Genomic DNA, 21,636 nt, shown 5'->3' with positions numbered 1-21,636 from the left:
TCAAAAAGTATCAACTTTGGAGACTGAGGAGCCCCCAAGGAGCCTTTGGCCATTTTACGCCATATTTTATGTCATGTTTGATCTATCTTTGAATTTTCTGCAGCATCATAGACTTGTTCTCCCCGTTCCTTCGTCATGTCATTGTTTAACTGTCAGAATGGTGTTGCAGGATGTTTCCTGTGCAAACAGACAGTAAACTCTTATCTTCCTCTGTGTTAAATGACAGAATTAACAGTGTAACATGCGGTGTTACTGTGTGCTGATTGGTTTCTCCTGCTGTGTTCCAGGGGAGCATTTTCAGTGGTGCGGCGCTGTGTGAAGGTTCTGTCGGGTCAGGAGTATGCTGCCAAGATCATCAACACAAAGAAGCTGTCTGCTAGAGGTGAGAGGCTGAGAACACGAGCTTGTGCCTGACATGTAGTCTGACAGTTTAACACACAGTCTTCACACCTGCTGCAGAGATGCAACCTGTTGCACCAGAACCAGCTGAACCATTAGGAGCAGAAACATGGTTGGCTGAAGCCTAACGACCTGAACGATAATCAGCTGAGACATAACAACCCGAAGCTAATCCCTGTGATAAAAACAAATAGTCATTCAGCAATAGCTCCTACAACTGCTTTGCCTAGAAGAGAGAGTTAGGGTTAAACCCAGAAGCACTGATCCAGGAGTAGCTCCTTAAGTGGCTTCATCTAGGAGAGAAACACTGCTAAACAGACAAGATCTGAGACAAGACCAGAGTACAGCAGAACCTCTTATTACGAACACATCTGAATATACATTTTTCCAGAACACCCCTTTTGTTCTCCAATAACATATTTTCCTCCAAATATGAATGTTTAGGATGTCATTAGCAAGCACGTGATCCAGAGCAGATCCTGAAGGTTACACACCTCTCAGGGCTTGTTGTGCATGTATATGAAGCTCCTACATAGATCTTCCTCCTGATGGCTTCCCTGCTTCTCCTTCGTATGCGACTCCATTCAGTCTGCTGGGTTTCCTTAGACAGAAATGTTATAACTTGACTGCATTGTTTAATAACTAGGATCATCAGGAGTGGATGGAGCTGATGGACCCAGTCACCCCAGTTAAACCAGTTCGACCTGTCAGATATTTACAATCAGGGTGAAGAAGGTTTTGTTCTGATTTAGTTCTAGAAGATATTTGTAGTCTAAGAAGAGGAAGACATCTAAAGCAAAGCTTTAATTGGGTTCTGCTCAGATTCACAGAAAGGGGAGGTCCAGTACGCTCCGACCTCTGTGCTGTCCCGGGTCACAGAACCGGCTTTATCTCCACAGATGGTGGCTTCCTTTTCAACTGCCTCTTTGGCTCAAGGATGCGCCTGGACCGCACTACTTTAGTTGCCAAGTCCAGACAGGATATCAGTGGTGGTCTCTGGTGTTCTGGGTTCTTGCTTTCTGAAGCTAGGTAATTAATGCAAAGAGGACTCGTAAGGTTCTGAAGAATTAACCAGGTCAGACATGAGGAGAAAATAGAACAATTGTTTCTGGCAGAACTCAGAAACAGAGATGGTGCCCAAAGATCTCTCCCACAGTCCATCATGGGGACCAGTTCTGACTGACTTGGTTGAGACGAGAGTCTTTGCTGGACAAAGATTTGGACCTAGAATGAGTCAGAACTGCAATTTAACACCTGCTACACTAGTCTCTATGTGTAATCAGGAGAACTGGAGCTTCAATGTTTTATCTCTACTTTGACTGATGGTGGTTCAGAACCAGATCCTCCCTCTGGTACCTCCACAACTTGACCTTGGAAATCTCTAGAAGACTCTAGAAGATGATGATTGATCTGTGATTAGGCCCAATAAATGAGGTTCTGCTCCCAGAAGAAAGGAATAACACTGAAGATGTAACTAGCTGCCCACGTGGTTCCTGCTGAGATGTTGCTTTCAGTTCACTTTGAGATAACCCTTTCTAGGCTGAAAGGATTATTGGACCAGAACCTCTGATGTTCTGTATGGTCTAAGTTCAGGATGTGGACTTCCTGCATTTACAAAATAAGATTATTAAAAGTCTGAGAGAAGATGATGTGGTAATCAAATGGAGAAGATGATTCCTGAAAGAGAGAAGATCCCTCTGCGTGACGCAGAGCAGAGACTCTGAAACAAAGAACCGAGCCTCAGGCTCAATCAGGATGTGAGAAAATGGACTTGAGAGTTTTTGGAGCTGTTCTTCTGACAGTTGTTCTGGATACAATACCAGAAAAGTTCTGCTGAAGGTTTCTGTTTATGTGGCTCCAGCTGTTTGTGGAAACAAGTCAGGGAAGTCTCCAGTAAGACTGCTTGGAAACCAGTGGAGAAATTCAGCATCAAATTGGTTCCTATTTAAAACTTTGGTCAGTTTCTGTCCCATTTGGGTAAAACCTGCTCTTCCCCCCTCTGCCTCCCCCCTCCTCCACCTCTGCCTCCCCCCTCCTCCACCTCTGCCTCCCCCCTCCTCCACCTCTGCCTCCCCCCTCCTCCACCTCTGCCTCCCCACTCCTCCACCTCTGCCTCACCCCCTCCTCCATCTCTGCCTCCCCCCTCCTCCACTTCTGCCTCACCCCCTCCTCCACTTCTGCCTCACCCCCTCCTCCACCTCTGCCTCCCCCCTCCTCCACCTCTGCCTCCCCACTCCTCCACCTCTGCCTCCCCCCTCCTACACCTCTGCCTCACCCCCTCCTCCACCTCTGCCTCCCCCCTCCTCCACTTCTGCCTCACCCCCTCCTCCACCTCTGCCTCCCCCCTCCTCCACCTCTGCCTCCCCCCTCCTCCACCTCTGCCTCCCCCCTCCTCCACCTCTGCCTCCCCCCTCCTCCCACACAATCACAGATAAAACTGAGAAGCAGAGGATCCTTCTCTGGGAATTTTTTCATCACTTTCTGGTTTTGAGATTTCTTTTGGTTGCTTAGCAACAGGCTGCAAAGTTGTCGAAAGTGTGTGTGTGAGTGTGTGTGTGAGTGTGTGTGTGAGTGTGTGTGTGAGTGTGTGTGTGTGTGTGTGCTCATTGTTACATAACAAAGCGTTTCTGCACCTGTTTAACACACCTGAACGATCAAACAGCTGCACCTGACAGAAACTCTCTGGAGGGAGAGCTTCCTGCACATCACACTGATGGCTTTCAGATTCTCACTGATCAGAGTTGCATCAAGTTCTGGTACTGATTCTGCTCGGCAGAAAGTCCTGCTCAGACACTGTTTCTTTAGGACAGATCAATAGTCAGGCTCAGAAAAAAGGAGCCACTTCCATTTCTGTATTCTGTGTGATGACCAGCAGGGGTCACCAATTTGAAAAGAAGATCCCGAGAGTGATGGGACAGATATCCGAGTTAGACCTAGAAATAATCCTCCTGTGCTGAGCCAGAGAATAGGGTGGGTGTCCATCAAGATACAGAAAGACCTTTGACCCAAATTCTGGCCCTTCTGGCCTAATGCTGACCGCAGCCCGATAACCATACGATGGCATCTGAGAGAGGACAACTAAAGCTTCGTCAAAGGCCATGTCTCCACAAACTGCTCCTTTGGACTTTGCAGGAAGAGCCAAACATGAGACACTGAAAGGTGAAAGAAAGTTGTACTCTCTGGTGAGAAAAAATGGAATCTTGAAGCTCCTACACTGCGTGATGGAGATCATGATCTGAGATGTTCTTCCTTTAATGAAACAGTGGAGCTTCAGGTTGTGGAGGAACATCAAAACAGGACTGGCCATGTGGAGATGTTGCCTCCTCTCAGTCTGAGGTAATGGGTCCTAACAGCTTCCTTGAGGTTGAAGTTCCAGCATCTTGGTGTCTTATTCCTGGGGATCTCCTGATGCTCTCACTGTCTGCAAGGACACATTTATAGCCACAAACACTCTGAGTCACAACAAGGCATTGCCCCTCCCTACAGATCCATCATCTGTGCTTCTCCTGCATCTTCTAATGCTGCTGATGTGTTTCTCCCTAAACAACAAAACTGAAACTGACGGTGGAGACCCTGAAACCTGGTTGCAGAGTACCAGGATGCAGTAGAGTTTGGATTCTTGCTGTGATCCATGAAGACCAGGGAAACCCCAGGGAAGTCTAAGATTTATGGGCCTTTCAGACCAAACCAGCACCGACTGAACTCTGAAACCCCTTCATTTGTATTACATGGGCCATGCAACAACACTATGTCTACAGTACATGGATGCGTGAGCAGCTTAGAAGAGCTTGCACTCTGACAGAAACTCATACAGACTGTCTCCACAAATCTGCTCTGGACTGAGCAGAAACCAGCGGGTCGGTGTAAAAGCAGCTCCTGCTCAAGCCACACTCTGCTCTCTGTATCGGTACATCTCAGCACCATCCTCTGTCGTACTGTGGCAGGTTTAGGTCCACTGTTGCCTTTAACACAAGGCAGATGCACCATCACAGCTGATAGCACTGCAGCTCTGCACAGAAAATGTAGCCATTATCCACTGGTTCTTTTTAACATCCAGAAACACTGGATGAACCCACCCCTCGCCCCACTCCGGTTGAAACCCTACACCTGCTGTTGATTGGCTGTCCTGCCTTAGGTTTTGCCTGTTTAACGTTCAGTTTGTGCTGAGGAAACACCTGTATGATCGAAGAAGAAGCTTAATGTTAACATATTGTTGCCCTGGACGTGCTAGCATGTTAGCCAGAAACAGCAGCCTCTGTGTCATGTCTGTCAGATTTATGACTCTGTCAAGCTTTTTATTGTCTTTTTGTCACTTTGTTTGATTAAGATGCAGAAAAGAAAGTCAAGAGAAGATTGAGAACTTTTTCAAGAGAAATCCTGTAACCTGTAATCCACTTGTAACCTGTAACTCTATGAGTTACATTAACGCTCAGCTTGGACTCCTGCTTACTTGCACAATGATCACCTGCACTGTTGTATTGCTCTTGCATCTTATACTGCTCTATATTTACTCTCACTCACTTAAAACTGTGCACTTATATTTATATTATATTGTAGATATGTTTGTACTGTTTAATTTGTATTGTATTGCACCGACTACGCCAAAACAAATTCCTTGTATGTCCAAAAACGTACTTGGCAATAAAGCTTTTCTGATTCTGATTCTGATTCTGATTCTGTAGATGATATTACTGTAAAAAGCTAAAAGTCAATTTAAATGAAAAAATAACAAATATATTTTTGTGGATTAAATGTTTATGTGTAACCTGAGCCATAGCTGGACACACAAATTTAGACTAACTAAAGCACCTTCATCATCAGCATCAGACAGCAGAGTTTGACCTCTGATTAATCTTTATAATCAATAATCTTTGTGTTTGCTTTCAGATCACCAGAAGCTGGACCGTGAAGCTCGAATCTGCCGATTACTGAAACACCCCAACATCGGTGAGTGATGCTGCTGCTGCGGAAGGTTGCCGTGACTACATGCTGGTGCTGATGCTGCTGCTGCTGTGGTGATAAACACATCTTGAAGCAAAGAAAGTTCCTTTCATATCTCTAGCATCCAGCTGTTCCTGTATATTCAGCCATGCGGTTAGAAAGTAATCATCTAGAATCAACAGTAAAGAAATGTGCAGATATTTCACTGACTGAAGATGTTAATCTAAGCTGTGATTTCTGAGATCATTAGTCAAAAACGTTAATACGTGAATACTTCAGTGTAGGCAGTGTCCATATGAGGAATATTGCTGAGATAATATGGATCCAACACTCTGTGACCTTTAACATCTTGAGCACCATCATCAGTTTTAGGTATGGATGCATCCTGCAGGTAGACTCCAGGATGAACATATTACATGTTAATTTTGACAACTGGAAATAATGCCCAGCAGATATCACATTCCTAACAATCCTCTCAGATATTACTGATGCTGCATGTAGCATCAAAACATCTACATTCTGTATCAGCCAACATTAGTGCACTAATTGGTACTGCCAGCCTGAGGAGCCATCACTCACCTTCAAAATAAACAGTTTTTCAAAATAAAAGCAGCAGATATGAATATGTGAACAGACTTTTTACCTACAGCTGAAACCAGATATTTACATGATCCAGAAAGGGGAAATGTATTAGTCACAGCATAAAACATAACAATATAAACCAATAAAACTCTTAAAGACACACACACACACATCACTCAATAAAATAAAAATAACTTCAGTTATCTAGGACACACAGTTCTGGAGGCGATATGTACATTAGAAAGTCTGACAGCCACTATTCAGAAAACATAGAAACTCTTTATTCTCGTCTGACAGGAAATCAGACTAAAGGTTTAATGTTTCAGGTCAGTTAGGATCATCTAAATCATCTCAATTTGCTAACTGTCAGAATAATGAGGGCAAATTTGAGTTGCTGTGGATGGACTTTAAGGCAACTGCTCAAACACTTGAGTCCTTGAGTGAAATCATGAAAGAAACAAATGCACCCAAGATATCAGGAGGAGAGCTGTGGACCCCCACCAGTCTGGCTCATTCTTGGGTCTGATCTCCAGATACCTGAAGGTTCCATGTTCATCACACAACTTTAAACAAGTAAAAACAGCATGGGGATGTCCAGCTATCGTTTGGTTAAGGAAGGAAACAAGTTCTGTGTCCCAGAGATGAAGGCTTTTGGAGAAATGTGTGAAATCAACCTTTAGAACAAAAGTTAAAGACCTTGTGAAGATGCTGCTAAAGCTTGAAGAGAGAGAGTCATTCCTCAAAGGGATATGAGTCCTGAACTAACATGGCTGAAAAGGTCATTCAGGGATGAAGAAGACGTTACTCCAGAAGCAACAGAGAAAGATCACAGTTTGCAAATGGATTCAGAGACAAAAACCTTTATTTTGGGAGACATGTGCTGATGTCTGATGAAGTATCTTACCATGACTAGGATTACATTTGGAGAAAAAAATGGAGAACTTTCCAAGCTTGAGGACACCATCTCAGCTGTGAAGTGCAGGGGTGGCAGCATCATACTGTGGGGTTGTTTTGTTGCAGCAGTACTGGTGCACTTTACAAATTAAATGGCATCATAAGGAAAGAAAATTATGTGGAAATATTGAAGCAACATCTCAAGACATCAGCCACGAAGTTAAAGCTTGGGTCAAAACTGGGTCTTCTCGTTGGAGAATAGCCCTCAACATACCACCACCAAATTAGTTACAAAGTGGCTTAAGGACAGCACCAGTCCATCCTGTTCTGGAGTGTCCATCACAAAGCCCTAAGAGCCTGTGCTGAGAAGGTGTTTGACGTGCTGAAAATGAACGCCAAGCCATCTGACTACAGTCCATATTCTCATTGTGTGATAGTTCATTCTAGATGTCTCCAAGGCTCTGAATGAGGTTTGCGTCAATCTTCTTTGTGTATTAAAGTCTGCTCTGTAGAGCAGGACAAATGTTTCCCAAAAACCTCCCAGCTTCATGTGGCTCCATCCGCCAGGTTCTTGGTTCTTGCTTCAGGAAATTCCTCCTGGTTGCTTGAATGGTGTTATTATAATTTACTATTCAGAGGAACTAATCTGCACATCTTCTTTCAGTCTTTCAGTGAGGAACTTTGCTTTTTAACAGTTGAAAGATTTTCTCACACAACTGGGGTAAAATTGCAATATCACCAGAGCGTCGTGGTTACTTTTTGGACTGTGTTACTGACTGAATTGCAGGAACCAACAGATGTCAACTAAAGGAATGAATCTGGTGACACGCAGCATCAGACATTCTGCTCTCACACAGTCTGCAGGGAAATTAAAGCAAATTAAAAGTCAGAACCGTTCATTTGTTGGGTCTGAACTTTTCCTCCTCTGGGATTCTAGCTCTAATGATGATGATGATTATAGTGGTGGATACTGATTATGGTAATGGTGAAGATGCTAATAATGTTGTAGACCTTCTGGTCCTGGTGTTGCTAATGGTAACCAAAATGTGGTAATTAATAACGAATTACTGAGGAGATGTCACCATGGAGACGTCAGAGGAACAGAAAAGTTTCCCTCCTTCGCGCTGATCTTAGATCATCTGCTGCCTGCAAAGTCTTTAACTCATGTAAGAGTAGTGGAAACTAGGAGTGCTGTGAAGTACTGAGGACAATCCTAAAGAACCCTCTCTGTACCCGTCGGTTGAGATGAGACCGATTAGTTTTGTTTTTTTAAATTTCAGGACATACAATGATTCAGCGAACACTGTATTACATCAGAGTGAGGGATAAGGAAGGAGCCAAGCCAAGGTTCTGACAGTAAGATGTTTGCTTCAGAGAGGTCATCACATCCTTTCTAGTTTGTGGTTCAGACTCATGATGCAATGTTCCTTCAATAATCAAAGAAAAATCAGATTCAATCAGCAACTTTCATAAGCAGAGAGCAAAACAGCTCCCAGAGAGCCTGCGGTGGTACTCAATGATTGGTTCTTCGGGACATTTAAAGCTTGTTTATGCAGCTGTTGGTTGGTAGATTGGACCGGCTGTGGTTCAAAACCTCCTAAGAAATGAGTCTGAAGCTTTATGAGGAATAAATCTTTTTATAGGATTAATTCAATTCAATTCAGTTTTATTTATATGCTGCCAATTCACAACACATGTCGTCTCAAGGTTCTTCACAACAGTCAGGTTCATACATTCCAATTAATCGTAACCATTGAACAGTTCAGTCAGATTCAGTTATTTATTCAAACTGGATAAAAAGTTTTTCTATCTAAGGAAACCCAGCAGATTGCATCCAGTCAGTGACTTGCAGCATTCACTCCTCCTGGATGAGCATGTAGAGACAGTGGACAGTCACTGGTGTTGACTTTGCAGCAATCCCTCATACTGAGCATGCATGTAGCGACAGTGGAGAGGAAAAACTCCCTTTTAACAGGAAGAAACCTCCAGCAGAACCAGAACCAGAACCAGGCTCAGTGTGAGCGGCCATCTGCCACGACCCACTGGGGGTTTGAGAGAACAGAGCAGAGACACAAAGAGAACAAAGAAGCACTGATCCAGGAGTACTTTCTATGGGAAGGAAAAGTAAATGTTAATGGATGTAGCTCCTTTAGTCGTTTCATCTAGAAAGAAAGAACAGATAAACTCTGAGCCAGTTTTCAAGGTTAGAGTCTGAAAGAGATCACATAGAGTTAGTCACAGTAGAAGCTCAGTCAGTAGCCATGTCTAGGAGAGAGAAAGGGTTAAACACTGAAAGACAGGGCCATGTGGATCATTGGTAGAAGGTGAGCATTAAGTTGTTGCCAGCAGAAGCTCAGCTGATGTGTCCCTCCAAGAAGGTGCCACAGCTAACCACACAGCCAGACCAGTTGTAGCTTCTAGGAAGAGAAAAGAGAGAACAAAGTTAAAAGCTGAAATAACAGCAAATAAAGCAAAACTGGAGAGTAGTTTGAGAATGTAGCGAAGACGGTGAAAGTGGTCATTATGTCCTCCAGCAGCCTAACCCTATAGCAGCATAACTACAGAGATAGCTCAGGATAAATTAAGCCACTCTAACTATAAGCTTTATCAAAAAGGAAAGTTTTAAGCCTTAAAAGTAGACAGTTTGTCCATCTAGAGCCCACTGATGGTCATTGTTATACTAAAAACCACAAGGATTGGGATACCTCTCTCTGTCAGACTGATTATAACCATTGGAAAAGAGAAGGGGTCATACAGGTAGCAGAAATGGAGGGTGTGTTTGCACCTCAACCATAACTGAGCCGGTTTAGGCTAAACCTGACTCCCCCTTACTCCATCCAACAGGGAGGGAGGAAGGCTCCCTCCCTGATAAACTAAGCCACTCTAACTATAAGCTTTATCAAAAAGGAAAGTTTTAAGCCTAGCCTTAAAAGTAGACAGGGTGTCTGCCTCACGGACTAAAACTGGGAGCTGGTTCCACAGGAGAGGAGCCTGATAACTAAAGGATCTGCCTCCCATTCTACTTCTAGAGACTCTAGGAACCACCAGTAAACCTGCAGTCTGAGAACAAAGTGCTCTGTTAGGAACGTATGGACATATGGACATAATCTAATGCCATCCAGGTTAAGTGATTGACTAAGCAGTTTCTGTTTTAAAGACTCCAATCCAAAGACGACAACTTCTGTCTTGTCTGAATTTTGAAGCAAAAAATTAAAAGTATTAGATGCAGCTGAGATACAAGTCGGGACTGGTGGAAGGGTGAAAGACCTGTGGAGTCCACTGGTTAGACACCTTCTGTCTAGCTTCAGGACATCCAAACTCAAACCCCCCGTGGTGGTGTGGATGACTAATCAAACATTATCACAGATACAAACATGCGCATCCACATCTGAATTCTTGGACAACGAACTTTCTTCTAGAAAACCTAAACATTGGACCATCACTTCCACTGTTCCCGCTTTAAAACTACATTTAAACAATGAACCCATAGTTGGCCTAAAAGATCTGAGGCTAAACAATCTGCTTTGGGAGCAGAGAGACCATCCACTACCTCTGCAGGCACCATCTTTAAAATCAAGGGAATCATTTGTTGAATTAAACTAACAATGTGATAACAATGTATACAATGTAGGAGCAGCTCGTGGTGTAGCAGTAGAGCCCGCAACCCATATGGAGGGTTCAGCCCTCGATGCAGCTGTGCCTGGGTCGAGTCCAGACCCTGGAGGTCCGTGGTCCATGTCTTCAACCAACGTCCTGTCTGCCCACTTTCAAATAACAAAAATAAATTTCACTAGTGCTGCAAAGAAAATCTTTAAAAAAAAAACAACACTGTAAACAATGTGACCTCTTAAACAAAGGGTCTCAGAACACAGAGGTACCATCAGAAATCCGGATCAGAAAATCCCTTCTACTGGTTGAAGGAACAGTCAGCCAAGACTCCAAGGCCAGCATGCAAACCGCTGCCTGGATTGACTACATGAAGCCTAGGACTCAATGTCACACATGGATCTTGGAGTGCTTGAAGCTGTGGAACATCCTCAGGACAGTCCATAGGAAGCTCCATGGGAATGTGAAAATCAACTCTGGAAGCTAGTTTAGAGCCAGATGTCCAAATTACAATCAAGTGTGGGATTTACCAAGGTGGTCTTCTGTCTCCACTACTCCTCTGTATAGGTCTGAACCCCTGATCATTACAAAAAGTGGCCATGAATACAGATTTTGAAGTGGAGCCATCATCTGTCACCTCCTCTACATGGATGACCTCAAACTATGGACAGGGATTTACTGATCCACCTAACTAGGAAATACAGCAAGGACATCTGAATGTCATTTGGACTTGATAAGTGTGGCTGAATTGTGTCCAAGAGAAGTAAAGTAATTGCTTCCACAGGGGTTGAACTACCAGAAGGCAACGTTGTAGATGTTGAAGACAGCTATAAATAGGACCCCACATGCATCTGCAACCTAGAGACCATGAAGATGTCCGCCTCAGCCAAGTACCTACAAAGAGTAAAACAGGTCCTCAGAAACTAGCTGGCTGTTCAAAAACAAGATCCAAGCCATCAATACCCACACCCTGCAAGTCATCAGATACCCTGCAGTATTCCTGCAGGAATACTAGAATACTAACATGGCCAAAGGAAGAGCTACAAGCCATTGATATTGAGTCTAGGAAGCTCCTCACAATGCATCACCCTGAAACTGTACGCAAAGAGGAAGGAGGGAGGTCCAAGTTCTAGTGAACGTACCACCATCCAGGATGAAACAGCAAAGAACCTGGAATACACCACAAAGATGGCCATCAATGATAACCTACTAAATGAATTTTTCAGACAGCAGAAACCAAATGTGCCAAATGAACCATCATGGAAAGATGTATTTTAAAATGCTTTGTCTTCCAGCTATCCCATCCATTGTCTTCTGCTTATCCAAGATCGGGTCGTGAGGGCAACAGGTCCAGGAGGGAAACCCAGACATCCCTCTCCCAAGTGACATCCTCCATTTTATTCTGGGGGATCTCAAGGTGTTCCCCAGCCAGACAAGGTACATAGTCCCTACAGTCCTGGGTCTTCTTCGGGTCACCTCCCACTGGGCATGTGCTCAGAAAACCCAGAAGGTCCTGGGTTCGACCCCAAGCCTGGGGTCTTTCTGCATAGAGTTTGCATGTTCTCCCCGTGCACGCGTGGGTTCTTTCTGGGTACTACGGCTTCCTCCCAAAGTCCAAAGACATGACTGTCTGTGTGTCTCTATGTTGCCTTGTGATGGACTGGCAATCTTTCCATGGTGAACCCAGCCTCCCGCCCGTAGACCGCTGGAGATAGGCACCAACTCCCCCGCAAACCTGTATGGACGAAGAAGGTATAGAAAATGGATGGATGTTCCAAAATGGTTAATTTCTAATTAATTGCAAATCATTCTTTAAAATATTATCTTATGAATGGACGCATAATGTTTTATCTGCTCTTGTGATTTTGCAATGTAACTGGTTGTTTGAAGACATGCAAATTATTGTTCCTAATTAGTTGTAAAACTAATTTAACCTCATTTCCAAGTTCCTCAAGATAAATCTTGGTTCTTAAACATAATTCCACATTAACCTGTCATGTTATCGCATCAACTTTATTGGTTCCCATGTTCCATTGTTGTACATAGTTCATTAGTTTTCTTTATTCTTTCATTATGCTTGGTAATTTTAGTTGAATTTTTCTAGCCTAGTAAAGAACTGAACTATGTTAAACTTGGAGTTGAATTGTTTTTGTCAATAAATTCTTACATTTTAGAGAAGTTGTTTAATATTATCCATGTGTGTGCGGAGTTTGCTGTTCAGTAATACCAGTGCTCGATTCACTCTTTTATCTATTGTCCTAATACCACTGCCATATTAGACCGGTATTCCCAGGACAATACTTAAGACCGACTGGTTATTTAATTAAATATTAAATAACATTGCCAACATCAAGCTAAGAATTAATTTTGTGACAGGACTGGGGGATTAAAGCCAGTCCACCTCTGTTACACTGCTTACTCACCAAGCGAGGTATTCACTACCCCACATTGGCTGACTTTGTAGGGGCAAGCCAGCTTCCAGGGTTAAAGGAGTGTTGTAGTGATGATGTATGGTTTTTGCAACCAGCCAGCAGCAGGATTTACTAACATAAATAAGACCCAGAAATCATTTTTGATGAGAAGATTAAGATTAAGCCATTATTGTTTTAAATTAATGGTATGGTCAGACTTCAGTGTCAGATTCTATGTGTAGTGCTGACGATAATGCATCATCACACCTCCTGTCATCCTGCCCGGCCAGCTTTGTTTCTGAAAGCTCCTGGCTCTGCAGGATATTGGGATTTAAAATGTCAGTAGCTCAGAAGCAGCTCAGGCATGTTGTTTGACATGTTTGTTACCCTTGGCAATAGTAGTATTTATTAGTTCCATCATCAGCCACAATGTCCTGATCTACGGCTGCCACTTGATTACAACTTTTACAGTTTAACTGCGATGGAGGGACATTTTTCATCTTTACATATAGATCGTAACTTTGACATGATCTTTTTATATGTTTGTATAACTCTATGTGATATAATTTTAGTATTTTCCACTGAGTCCGTCCATTATTTTTGGCATCAATTTTATGTAATGGTATTTACCTATTCATGTCTCATGGACCTATGACACTCAATCATTATATAAGATGACTCTGTATAGAGCTTTGGAATGTGACGTCATGGTTGTAGACTTAGATAGCGGCGCAGTGGCTGATGGGATATGAGCGCCATCTTGAAGGGCCATAAACATAAGCACCAAAGACTAAACTTTTGCGTTGAATTTTTAAACCTGAGTAGGTTCACAAAACCTAACAATGGTACGAACCTGTTGTGTTATTGGATGTAATGTCCTGTCACATGACCAGAATGGTAACAAGATCGAAAACGGACTTTCATTTCATTGTTTTCCCACCTGGAAACAACGCCAGGGAGCTCATGTATCTGACCTAACAAAAAGGAGACAAATGGCTTGGATATCAGCGGTGAGACGTCCTGACATAAACTTCTCCAGCATTCCAACATACTTGCAAATTTGTTCCAGACATTTCCCTTCTGGTGAGTGTCTAAATTCGGTTTGTTGGTCATTTTGTCCTGGTGTACTTTGTCAATGGTTTATTCAATTCAACTTAGTTTAGTTACATTTTTTTTAACTTTAGTATTAGTTTTATAGAAGTGGGTCAACCTAGGTTAGGTCGGGTTTATATTTTGTATGTAGCATAGTCCGAGTTAAGACAGAGTGTACATCGGGGTTATTACATTAATGTAAAATAAACTGTTTTAATTTTCTAGTGTTATCACTTTTACAGCAGTTATGCTAATCTGTGTTCCAATACGTCCTTTTCAAGGCAAACCTTCATATGAAATGGATGAGGTAAATCCTGACTGGGTTCCAACGCTGCACATGGGTCACTCTGAAATAAAAGTCTCAACATCAGACAGACATGCTCGTCGATTAAAGAGACGTTACAGCTCTGCACAAGGAGAAGGTGAAGGCCAGGTAGCAATGGACATGGTGGATCAACAAGTTGAAGAGGGATTAGCACAAGTTATAGAGACTGAAGAAGAGATACATATTGAAAATACTTTAGAGGAGGCTATAGAGGAGGAACAAGTTGTGGAGGAAACCCCAAGACAGGAGCTCAGTGAGGCTGCAAATGGGGAAGAGGAAGAATTGGTACATGAACCAGCAACAACGAGGCAACAAACAGAATATCAGTTGTGCGAGCAAAGAAGAGCAGAAATAAACCGTCTGTAACTGGAGAACAGGGAGTTCAGGTCAGAGCTGAATAAAAAACAGCTGGACCAAGATTTTTTTAAGGATGACACAAGAAAGGTCAAGTATTATACAAGTCTTCCTTGCTTTGTCATCATTGTTTAATACTGTTAGGCCTTTTCTGCCAGCATCTAAAAAAAATGTCACAATTTCAAATGGTTTTACTTACACTAATGCGTCTTAGACTTGATCTACCTGTTCAGCATCTTTGCCATCTTTTTAATGTGTCACATAAAACTCTGTCCAATACCTTTGCTGACATCGTAGATGTGTTGCATGCCCGCCTTACGCCCATGGTAAACTGGCCTAAGAGGCGTTGTTCAGAAGCCACAATGTCACCTCAGTTTTTGGAAACATTTGGAAAACGTGTAGCCATTATTGTTAACTGCTTTGAAATAGGCACAGAAAGACCCTCAAATTTAAAAGCGTGCGCACAATCTTTCTCTCGTTACAAAGGAAGACACAAAATACCTTGTTGGCATCACACCACATGGTTCAATTTCTTTTATTTCCGAGGGTTGGGGTGAACGTGCATCAGACAAGCACATAACAGAAAACTGTGGCCTTCTATCCAAATTATTACCTGGGGACATTGTGTTAGCTAACAGAGGCTTTGATATTAAAGATAGTGTGGGAATGATGTGTGCTGAGGTCAAAATTTCATCATTCACTAAAGGTAGATGTCAACTCGACGCTAAAGATGTTGAACAAACACGAGCTATAGCCCACCCTAGAATTCATGTGGAAAGAGTGATTGGATGCATGAGAAACAAATACAAAATGTTACACAGGACTATACCAATTAGGTTGCTGCTTACATGTGAAGGTGAAGAGGTGACACTTCTTGACAAGATTGTCTACGTATGCTGCAGTTAAGTGTGTTCCAGTGTGGTTGTAAAACCTAATGCAAATGCTCCTTTTTATTATATATTTGTACATTGTAAATATGTTTATTCTGTCATGCAAAAACAAAACCAAAGAGCAAAGTGTACTGGAGTCAAATTCCTTGTTTGTTTCTACGAACTTGGCAATAAAGCTGATTCTGATTCTGATTTTATGTAAACGTGATGAACATCATCTGAGGTAATACCTTATATAGGGGAAATTGCCTCACAAAAATAAGAAGTGCAACTATAAGTCGAACAGCACAATTTACATGCTGTTCGATTATTTTTTACACAGTTATGTCTCCCTCGAAGCTGGGGTACAAGCGTGCTCTGAGAAATATCTACCGACAAGCTCAAGGAGGCAAATATTTTTAAAGAAACTTTGTGCTTTTTGGAGGCGTGGTTCCCAGAATTTCTGATCCGGAAAGACACGGACCACAGCCATGTCTTTCTGGGTCCACACAACAAGGTCACAGTGGCTTGATTTTGTTACAAAGATCTCAGTTTGTGTCTGTGTGTATTATGAATGTTGTTTCTTCAGGTGAAGTTCATTGCCAGACAACTGAAGGCAAACGTTTTTGTCATTTGCATCCACGGCCTGCTGGATGCGACATGTTCTGTATTTGAAAGGGCACTTTATCTCAAGGCATCCATTCCCACAGCAATTACACATCGTGAGTCCATCAGGTGATGCTCCGACTTCAGTTGGTGTTTATGATGAAACCGCATGGTTTAACTTGTAGATTTTTGTGACTGCTTGCTGTAATTTTAATGTAGGCTTTTTGTGCATCACCCTCATGCTTCACACCCCACCTTGTTTGCACTGTAGACACTGTGTTGCCTGGGTTACACACCTGTTTAACAACTGTCAGTGCTGGGCTTTCCAAACTAGTGGCAAATACAGAATGCATTCTGGAAGCTGTAATTCGTCCAGCTCTATATTCATACCAGGCAGAACACTTGTGCTGCAGTCTCGTGTGCTTTTCAATGGTTTCTGCTTCCTCATCTGTCACTACTGCAGCATCTTTGTATTTTTCACAGCACAGCAAAATAGCTGACAGGTTATTGGACTCTATGCTTTTGTTGTGCAGAGATGCAAGTGACTGAGGTAAGATCTGCTCAGTGTGGGTGAATTGTGTGAAATATTTCTCCATTCCTGACAAACCAACAGCCTTGCTGTGCTCTAGTAGCGTGTTAAGCAGAGGAGCCAAATCTTCCAGATTTGCTGGTGGGGTTTTTCTTTTTTGTGGTGTTGGGTTTTTTGTGTGGATTTTTTGGTCAAGTGTCTTCTTTTGAGAAGCTGAAGTACTATAGTCATTTTTATGGCCGACTTCTGGATGAATCTTAGTCAGGTTGCCAGGTAATACCCAGTATGCTGGCTCATCTGTAACAGTTTTTCTGCCTCGTATCCTCACTGTTGCTTAAAGCTTAAAAAGTAGGGCACCGATATTAGTGCAGGTCTCGGCTACCCCTGCCATGCCGGTGCAGTGTGCACACTCAACGGTGCCATTGTTGCTCAGCATGACCCACGGTGTTAATGGCGGCTCAGAGAGTCTCTGAGTGCATAACATGTGAATACACACAATTAAATTGGTGAATGGAAAGACAGCAAAATAAATAAAATCTATATATATGTATGTGTAACTTTACAAATAACTGTTCAGTTAAATGATCAACTTTACTATTCCAATCAACTTTTGAGTATAAAATAATAACCATGACAATGTGATTTTAAAGAGAGTATTGGTTACAAAGCGGAAACGGTTAAAGGCCTATTTCACCTAATTTTCTACTCTTCGATCTACTCATTTAAAAACTACAACACTTCATCACTTCAAACCTGATTACTCCATTTGGTTAGAGTGAAGTATTCTAATCAAGGTTTGAAGTGTCTACATCTTGTTCTTAGACGAGCTCAAGGTAGTAAAAGTTAGGTGTAATTGCCCTTTAACCATTTCCAACTTGGAGCTTCTTAAATCAGTTCAAAACGTAGTTTAAAAATCATGTGATCACATTTTCTCATACTCAACGTACAAAAAAAAGACAGACTGATTCTAAAAGAATAGACACTAAGACTTTATGTAAAATTAAGGAGACAATAGCAACGTACCTTTGTTCGAACCACAACGTATTCACAATCTGAGGGGTTAAAAATTTCCAAATCATGTAGCCAGCCATTCGTAAATTGGACATGCGCTTCCATCGACTTGTAATTCTTAAAATTATTTGCAGTGTAAGCACTGACAGCACAGACCAGCTATGCAAATATGTCTGGGAATGACAGTGGAGGCAAATGTTCAGGGTCTCTGCTCCAATTTCTTAATTCAAGGGGGTCGACATTTCCAATTTTAGCTATTTTTTCTATGTACCGTCTTTTGGCATCTGGGAGAAGTTTGTTGCAATATAGTCCACTTTGTTTTGAGCTGCTTTTCAGCATTATGCAGGATACAGCTCTAACACCGTAATACAGTTTGTTTTGGTTTGTGGCCTTTAAAGATGGCGCCGATCGACTGCGCGAGACGTAACTGCCCCACAACGTCACTGCGCAGTGACGTCGGTTCCAAAGCTCTATACATAGTTCATCACTGTGAAGCTATTGCTCAAAGTGTTAACATGGTGTCGCATCAGAGGTCAAAAAGTGAGCCCGCATCATAGTCCTGCAGTGTGTGATCTCTTTTTTTGGCTCATTTGGACCCTGGATCAACCAGTAAAAGTTAACCGGTTGTGATATATCTGAGAAACTTGTTTGTTTGTTACCCAATGGCTTTCAGATTCTTAATAAAACTGTAAAGGTGGGTCTAACTTGGACCAAAGCTTCCTCCTATATAGGCTGTCTAGCATTGGTCTTTCACCACTTGCTGTGACTGGTTCACTAGTTACCTCACCAATTGTGTCCAGCAGCCTAAGACCTAAAGCATCTTGTCAGAAGCATTTACCATCTCCAAAGGTGCAGCTCAGCTTAATTCTCTATCCACACTAATGATGTAGCCAGAGTTCCTGGCAGTTCCTTGATTCATCTATATGCCGATGACACCATCCTAAACACAGTAGGCCCTGCCCTCCACTCTACAACATTTACTCTTCAACTAAGCCTCACTTCTGTGGAGAGGTCTTTCTTCAACTTCCAGGTCCGCCTTAATGACACTAAGACAAAATGCAACTTTTCTGCATCCAGCCCAGGATCAGCTGTATGCATGGCTCAGTTTGGATTGTGCGATAACCAAATACTTTAGCGTCTGACTGAATTTTTTCTATCTCTATTAATCTCTATCACACATCAATAACCTTTAGTCGCGGTCAAAGTCAGACTAGCTTTCCTTTATCATATTAAAGCTTGCTTTACTTACACGGCCCAACATACTCTTAAGATGATAATATTTCAGATTCTCGATTACAGTGACATTATCTAGAAAACTGCATCAAACAGGGCTCCAAAAAAACCTGGACATTCTTCATCATTCAGCCATCCACTTTGCCACTAACACACCCTTCTGCACTCAGCACTGTGATCTCTGGGGCGCTGGTGCTTACCTCATACCAGGAGACTCCATCACATTTTCCTGTCAACTCCTCTTCACATTGTCCACAATAAATATCGTACCAGATCAAGTGACTACAGCAAGTTCATCATCCTTAATACCTCCATCATCTTGGCTGCAGCTCCTTTTGTTTCAGAGCAGTAACTGGAAAATTTTAGAAAATACCCTCACACTCACAACTTGGACATCTTTCCGCACCTTGAAACTCAACCTGTAACAGATTCTAGTTGACTGCTGGTCCTGCTGATCACCACTGGTCATACTTACATGTATACATACAGACATTCACTCTCACTTACATGTAATACACGCCTCTTTCAAATACACATACATGCATATTCACAAACATACATGTACAAGATACATTACAGATCCATTCAATAAATGATAATATTATTGAAAAGTTCATTTATTCCAGTTACTACATCACTAAGTGAAACACATTATTTACGATAATTCCACCCAGACTGAAATTTTAAGCCTTTATTTCTGTTAAATTTAACAGTTTCCTGCTTCTAACCAATGAAAATAAGATTTAAATATTACACCAGACCAATAAAAGAAACATATCAATACAGAAATGTGGGCTTAATGAAAAGTAGGTTTATTACCAGTATAGCCGTGTGTACCACTCTGCACTGCACGAACAAGACAAGACGGCACCAATGTGTGCAGCAGGATGTCTGTCACTGCTTAACATACCAACTCCCTGCTGATATTCACCAAACATCATAAGATCAATGTTTTTTGTAAAGAGTCGTGGGAATTTTAACCTTAGTGGTAATGAAACTTTGTCTCCACACTTACTGAGGATTCTAGCTGAACTCTGCTGTCACCTGCCTCCACCTGTTCGGTGCCGGTGTCACCGCTGCCAGGGCAAACAGGACAGCTGCTTGGTGAAGTTCAAAACCAGTTTCAACCAGTCTTCAAAGTTTTCCCACAGGAAGTGTGAATTAGTGCCTCAGCTCGTTATTCACCATCACTCATTGGACCCTGTTTGGCTTGTAGCTGTTGTTGGGGCATTCTGGTCCAGCAGCAACTGCTCTCAGCATCTCCACTGTCGCAGCCTGAATTTCTGCTATCTGCAGCCTCCGTGTCAGATTCCTGGGACAAACGACGCAGTACCAAAGGCTCTGGCCAGGATGGCCCACGTAAAACCAGATCACTGGCTAAAAATCCTTCATCTTAAAGGATTTTTAATATTCTCATTTTGATCTGGGGAAAAATATCTTGGGTTTGAACCCCGGAGGTCCAAGTCAAACGCCCCGCATGGTGCTAATGCTGATGCAGTTAATTAGCAACATCTAGCTGCTTCTTTTCCTTTCAGTTGTAGCTCCATAATGACAGAGCATACCCTGTCAAATATCCATCTGACACTAGACGATTTGTATTTCAGTATGTCGTTATTTTCTAACTCAGAAGTCTCTTAAAGAGTAACTAAACCCCAAATCAACTTTTTTTGCAGATAAACTGTATAAATTGGGTCTTAAGGGTTCTATCATTATGTTATTGTGCAGTTTTTGACATTGTAAACTTGTTTAATTCAGCAACATTTGTCCTAAAACCATCTTAGTGCTGCCTTCTTTGGGTTGAACGGCTGCTACTGCCGTTGAATTTTCCTATTGGTTCAAACGGTCCAGCTTGGTCCATGCCTACACCACAGCGCCACGTTCAGGAATAAAACCATCTCACTCAGACACACCCCCATCGCGAGGTAGGAGTTGGACCTGCTCGCATTGATCATAGTGTTTTATGCTTCATACCTTCGATCAGATGCTTGACTGGAGAAAATATAAATCTACATGTAAACTTTCTGAAAGTTTGTTACAGCTTTGAACATTAGCCCATGTTAACAATGATACTGCTAACATCACTTTACCACTCAGAAACTGGACCCATTCTGTTCTCTGGTGCCTCGGCAGCACCGGCTTCGGGTATCGCTGAGTTCTCTGCTCTGCTCACCCTCAATGTTTCAACATGTCAAATTAAGCTAGCTGCCATTTTCCCTCGTCCTCCTGACTACACCTCCGCTCAAGCCCCTCCCTTCATCTCCACACTTGGCCACGCCCACCAATGTCTCTGGGGGCGGGGTAATGCTTTAACACTGGTTTAGTTCCACATTAATGATTGCAGAATCTTGTCAACAAGCAATGAGCCTTTCAAAATAAAAGCCCAACACAGCTGAGCAGCGGCTGTTTCTCTGTGAGATTGTATCATAATTTTAAAACTGCAGCAAGAAAACCTTGTGAAATCTCCAGGAAAACACACAAAATGAAAAAAGATCAGTCAGGTGTTCATATAATGACCGCACATGGACACAACGGGCCAATCAGCAGATAGTGACCAAGCTCTGCAGCCAATCAGGGAGCTATGTGGGCAAGTGATGCTCCGCAGATATGAGCAGTGTTACGTAACTGTGTGTGTGTGTCTGTGTTGCTAGGAAACAGTGCCCATAGGTGAAGGCATTGAAACCATCCGTCCTCCTACACACACCAACAGAAACATACCTGTGTGAAAGCACTCAGAAAGAAATAATCAGGATTTTCTCTTGAAACACTCCTACACAGTGCAGCAGT

General features: G+C 42.5%; 1 protein-coding gene across 1 annotated transcript in view; it reads left to right on the top strand.

The window, feature by feature from the left end:
• The window catches only part of camk2a (calcium/calmodulin-dependent protein kinase II alpha), a 45,421-nt gene that overhangs the window by 2,969 nt on the left and 20,816 nt on the right, over positions 1–21,636 (top strand). The window contains exons 2-3 of the mRNA XM_047379314.1: positions 288–382; positions 5,287–5,346. Of these exons, the coding sequence (XP_047235270.1) occupies positions 288–382; positions 5,287–5,346 (155 nt within the window). The remainder of the gene's footprint in view (positions 1–287; positions 383–5,286; positions 5,347–21,636) is intronic.

Source organism: Girardinichthys multiradiatus, chromosome 11, assembly GCF_021462225.1.
Source record: "Girardinichthys multiradiatus isolate DD_20200921_A chromosome 11, DD_fGirMul_XY1, whole genome shotgun sequence".
Lineage (NCBI taxonomy): Eukaryota > Metazoa > Chordata > Actinopteri > Cyprinodontiformes > Goodeidae > Girardinichthys > Girardinichthys multiradiatus.
The sequence above is the reverse complement of the archived record's forward strand: the minus strand, read 5'-3'. Positions and strand labels throughout refer to the sequence as shown.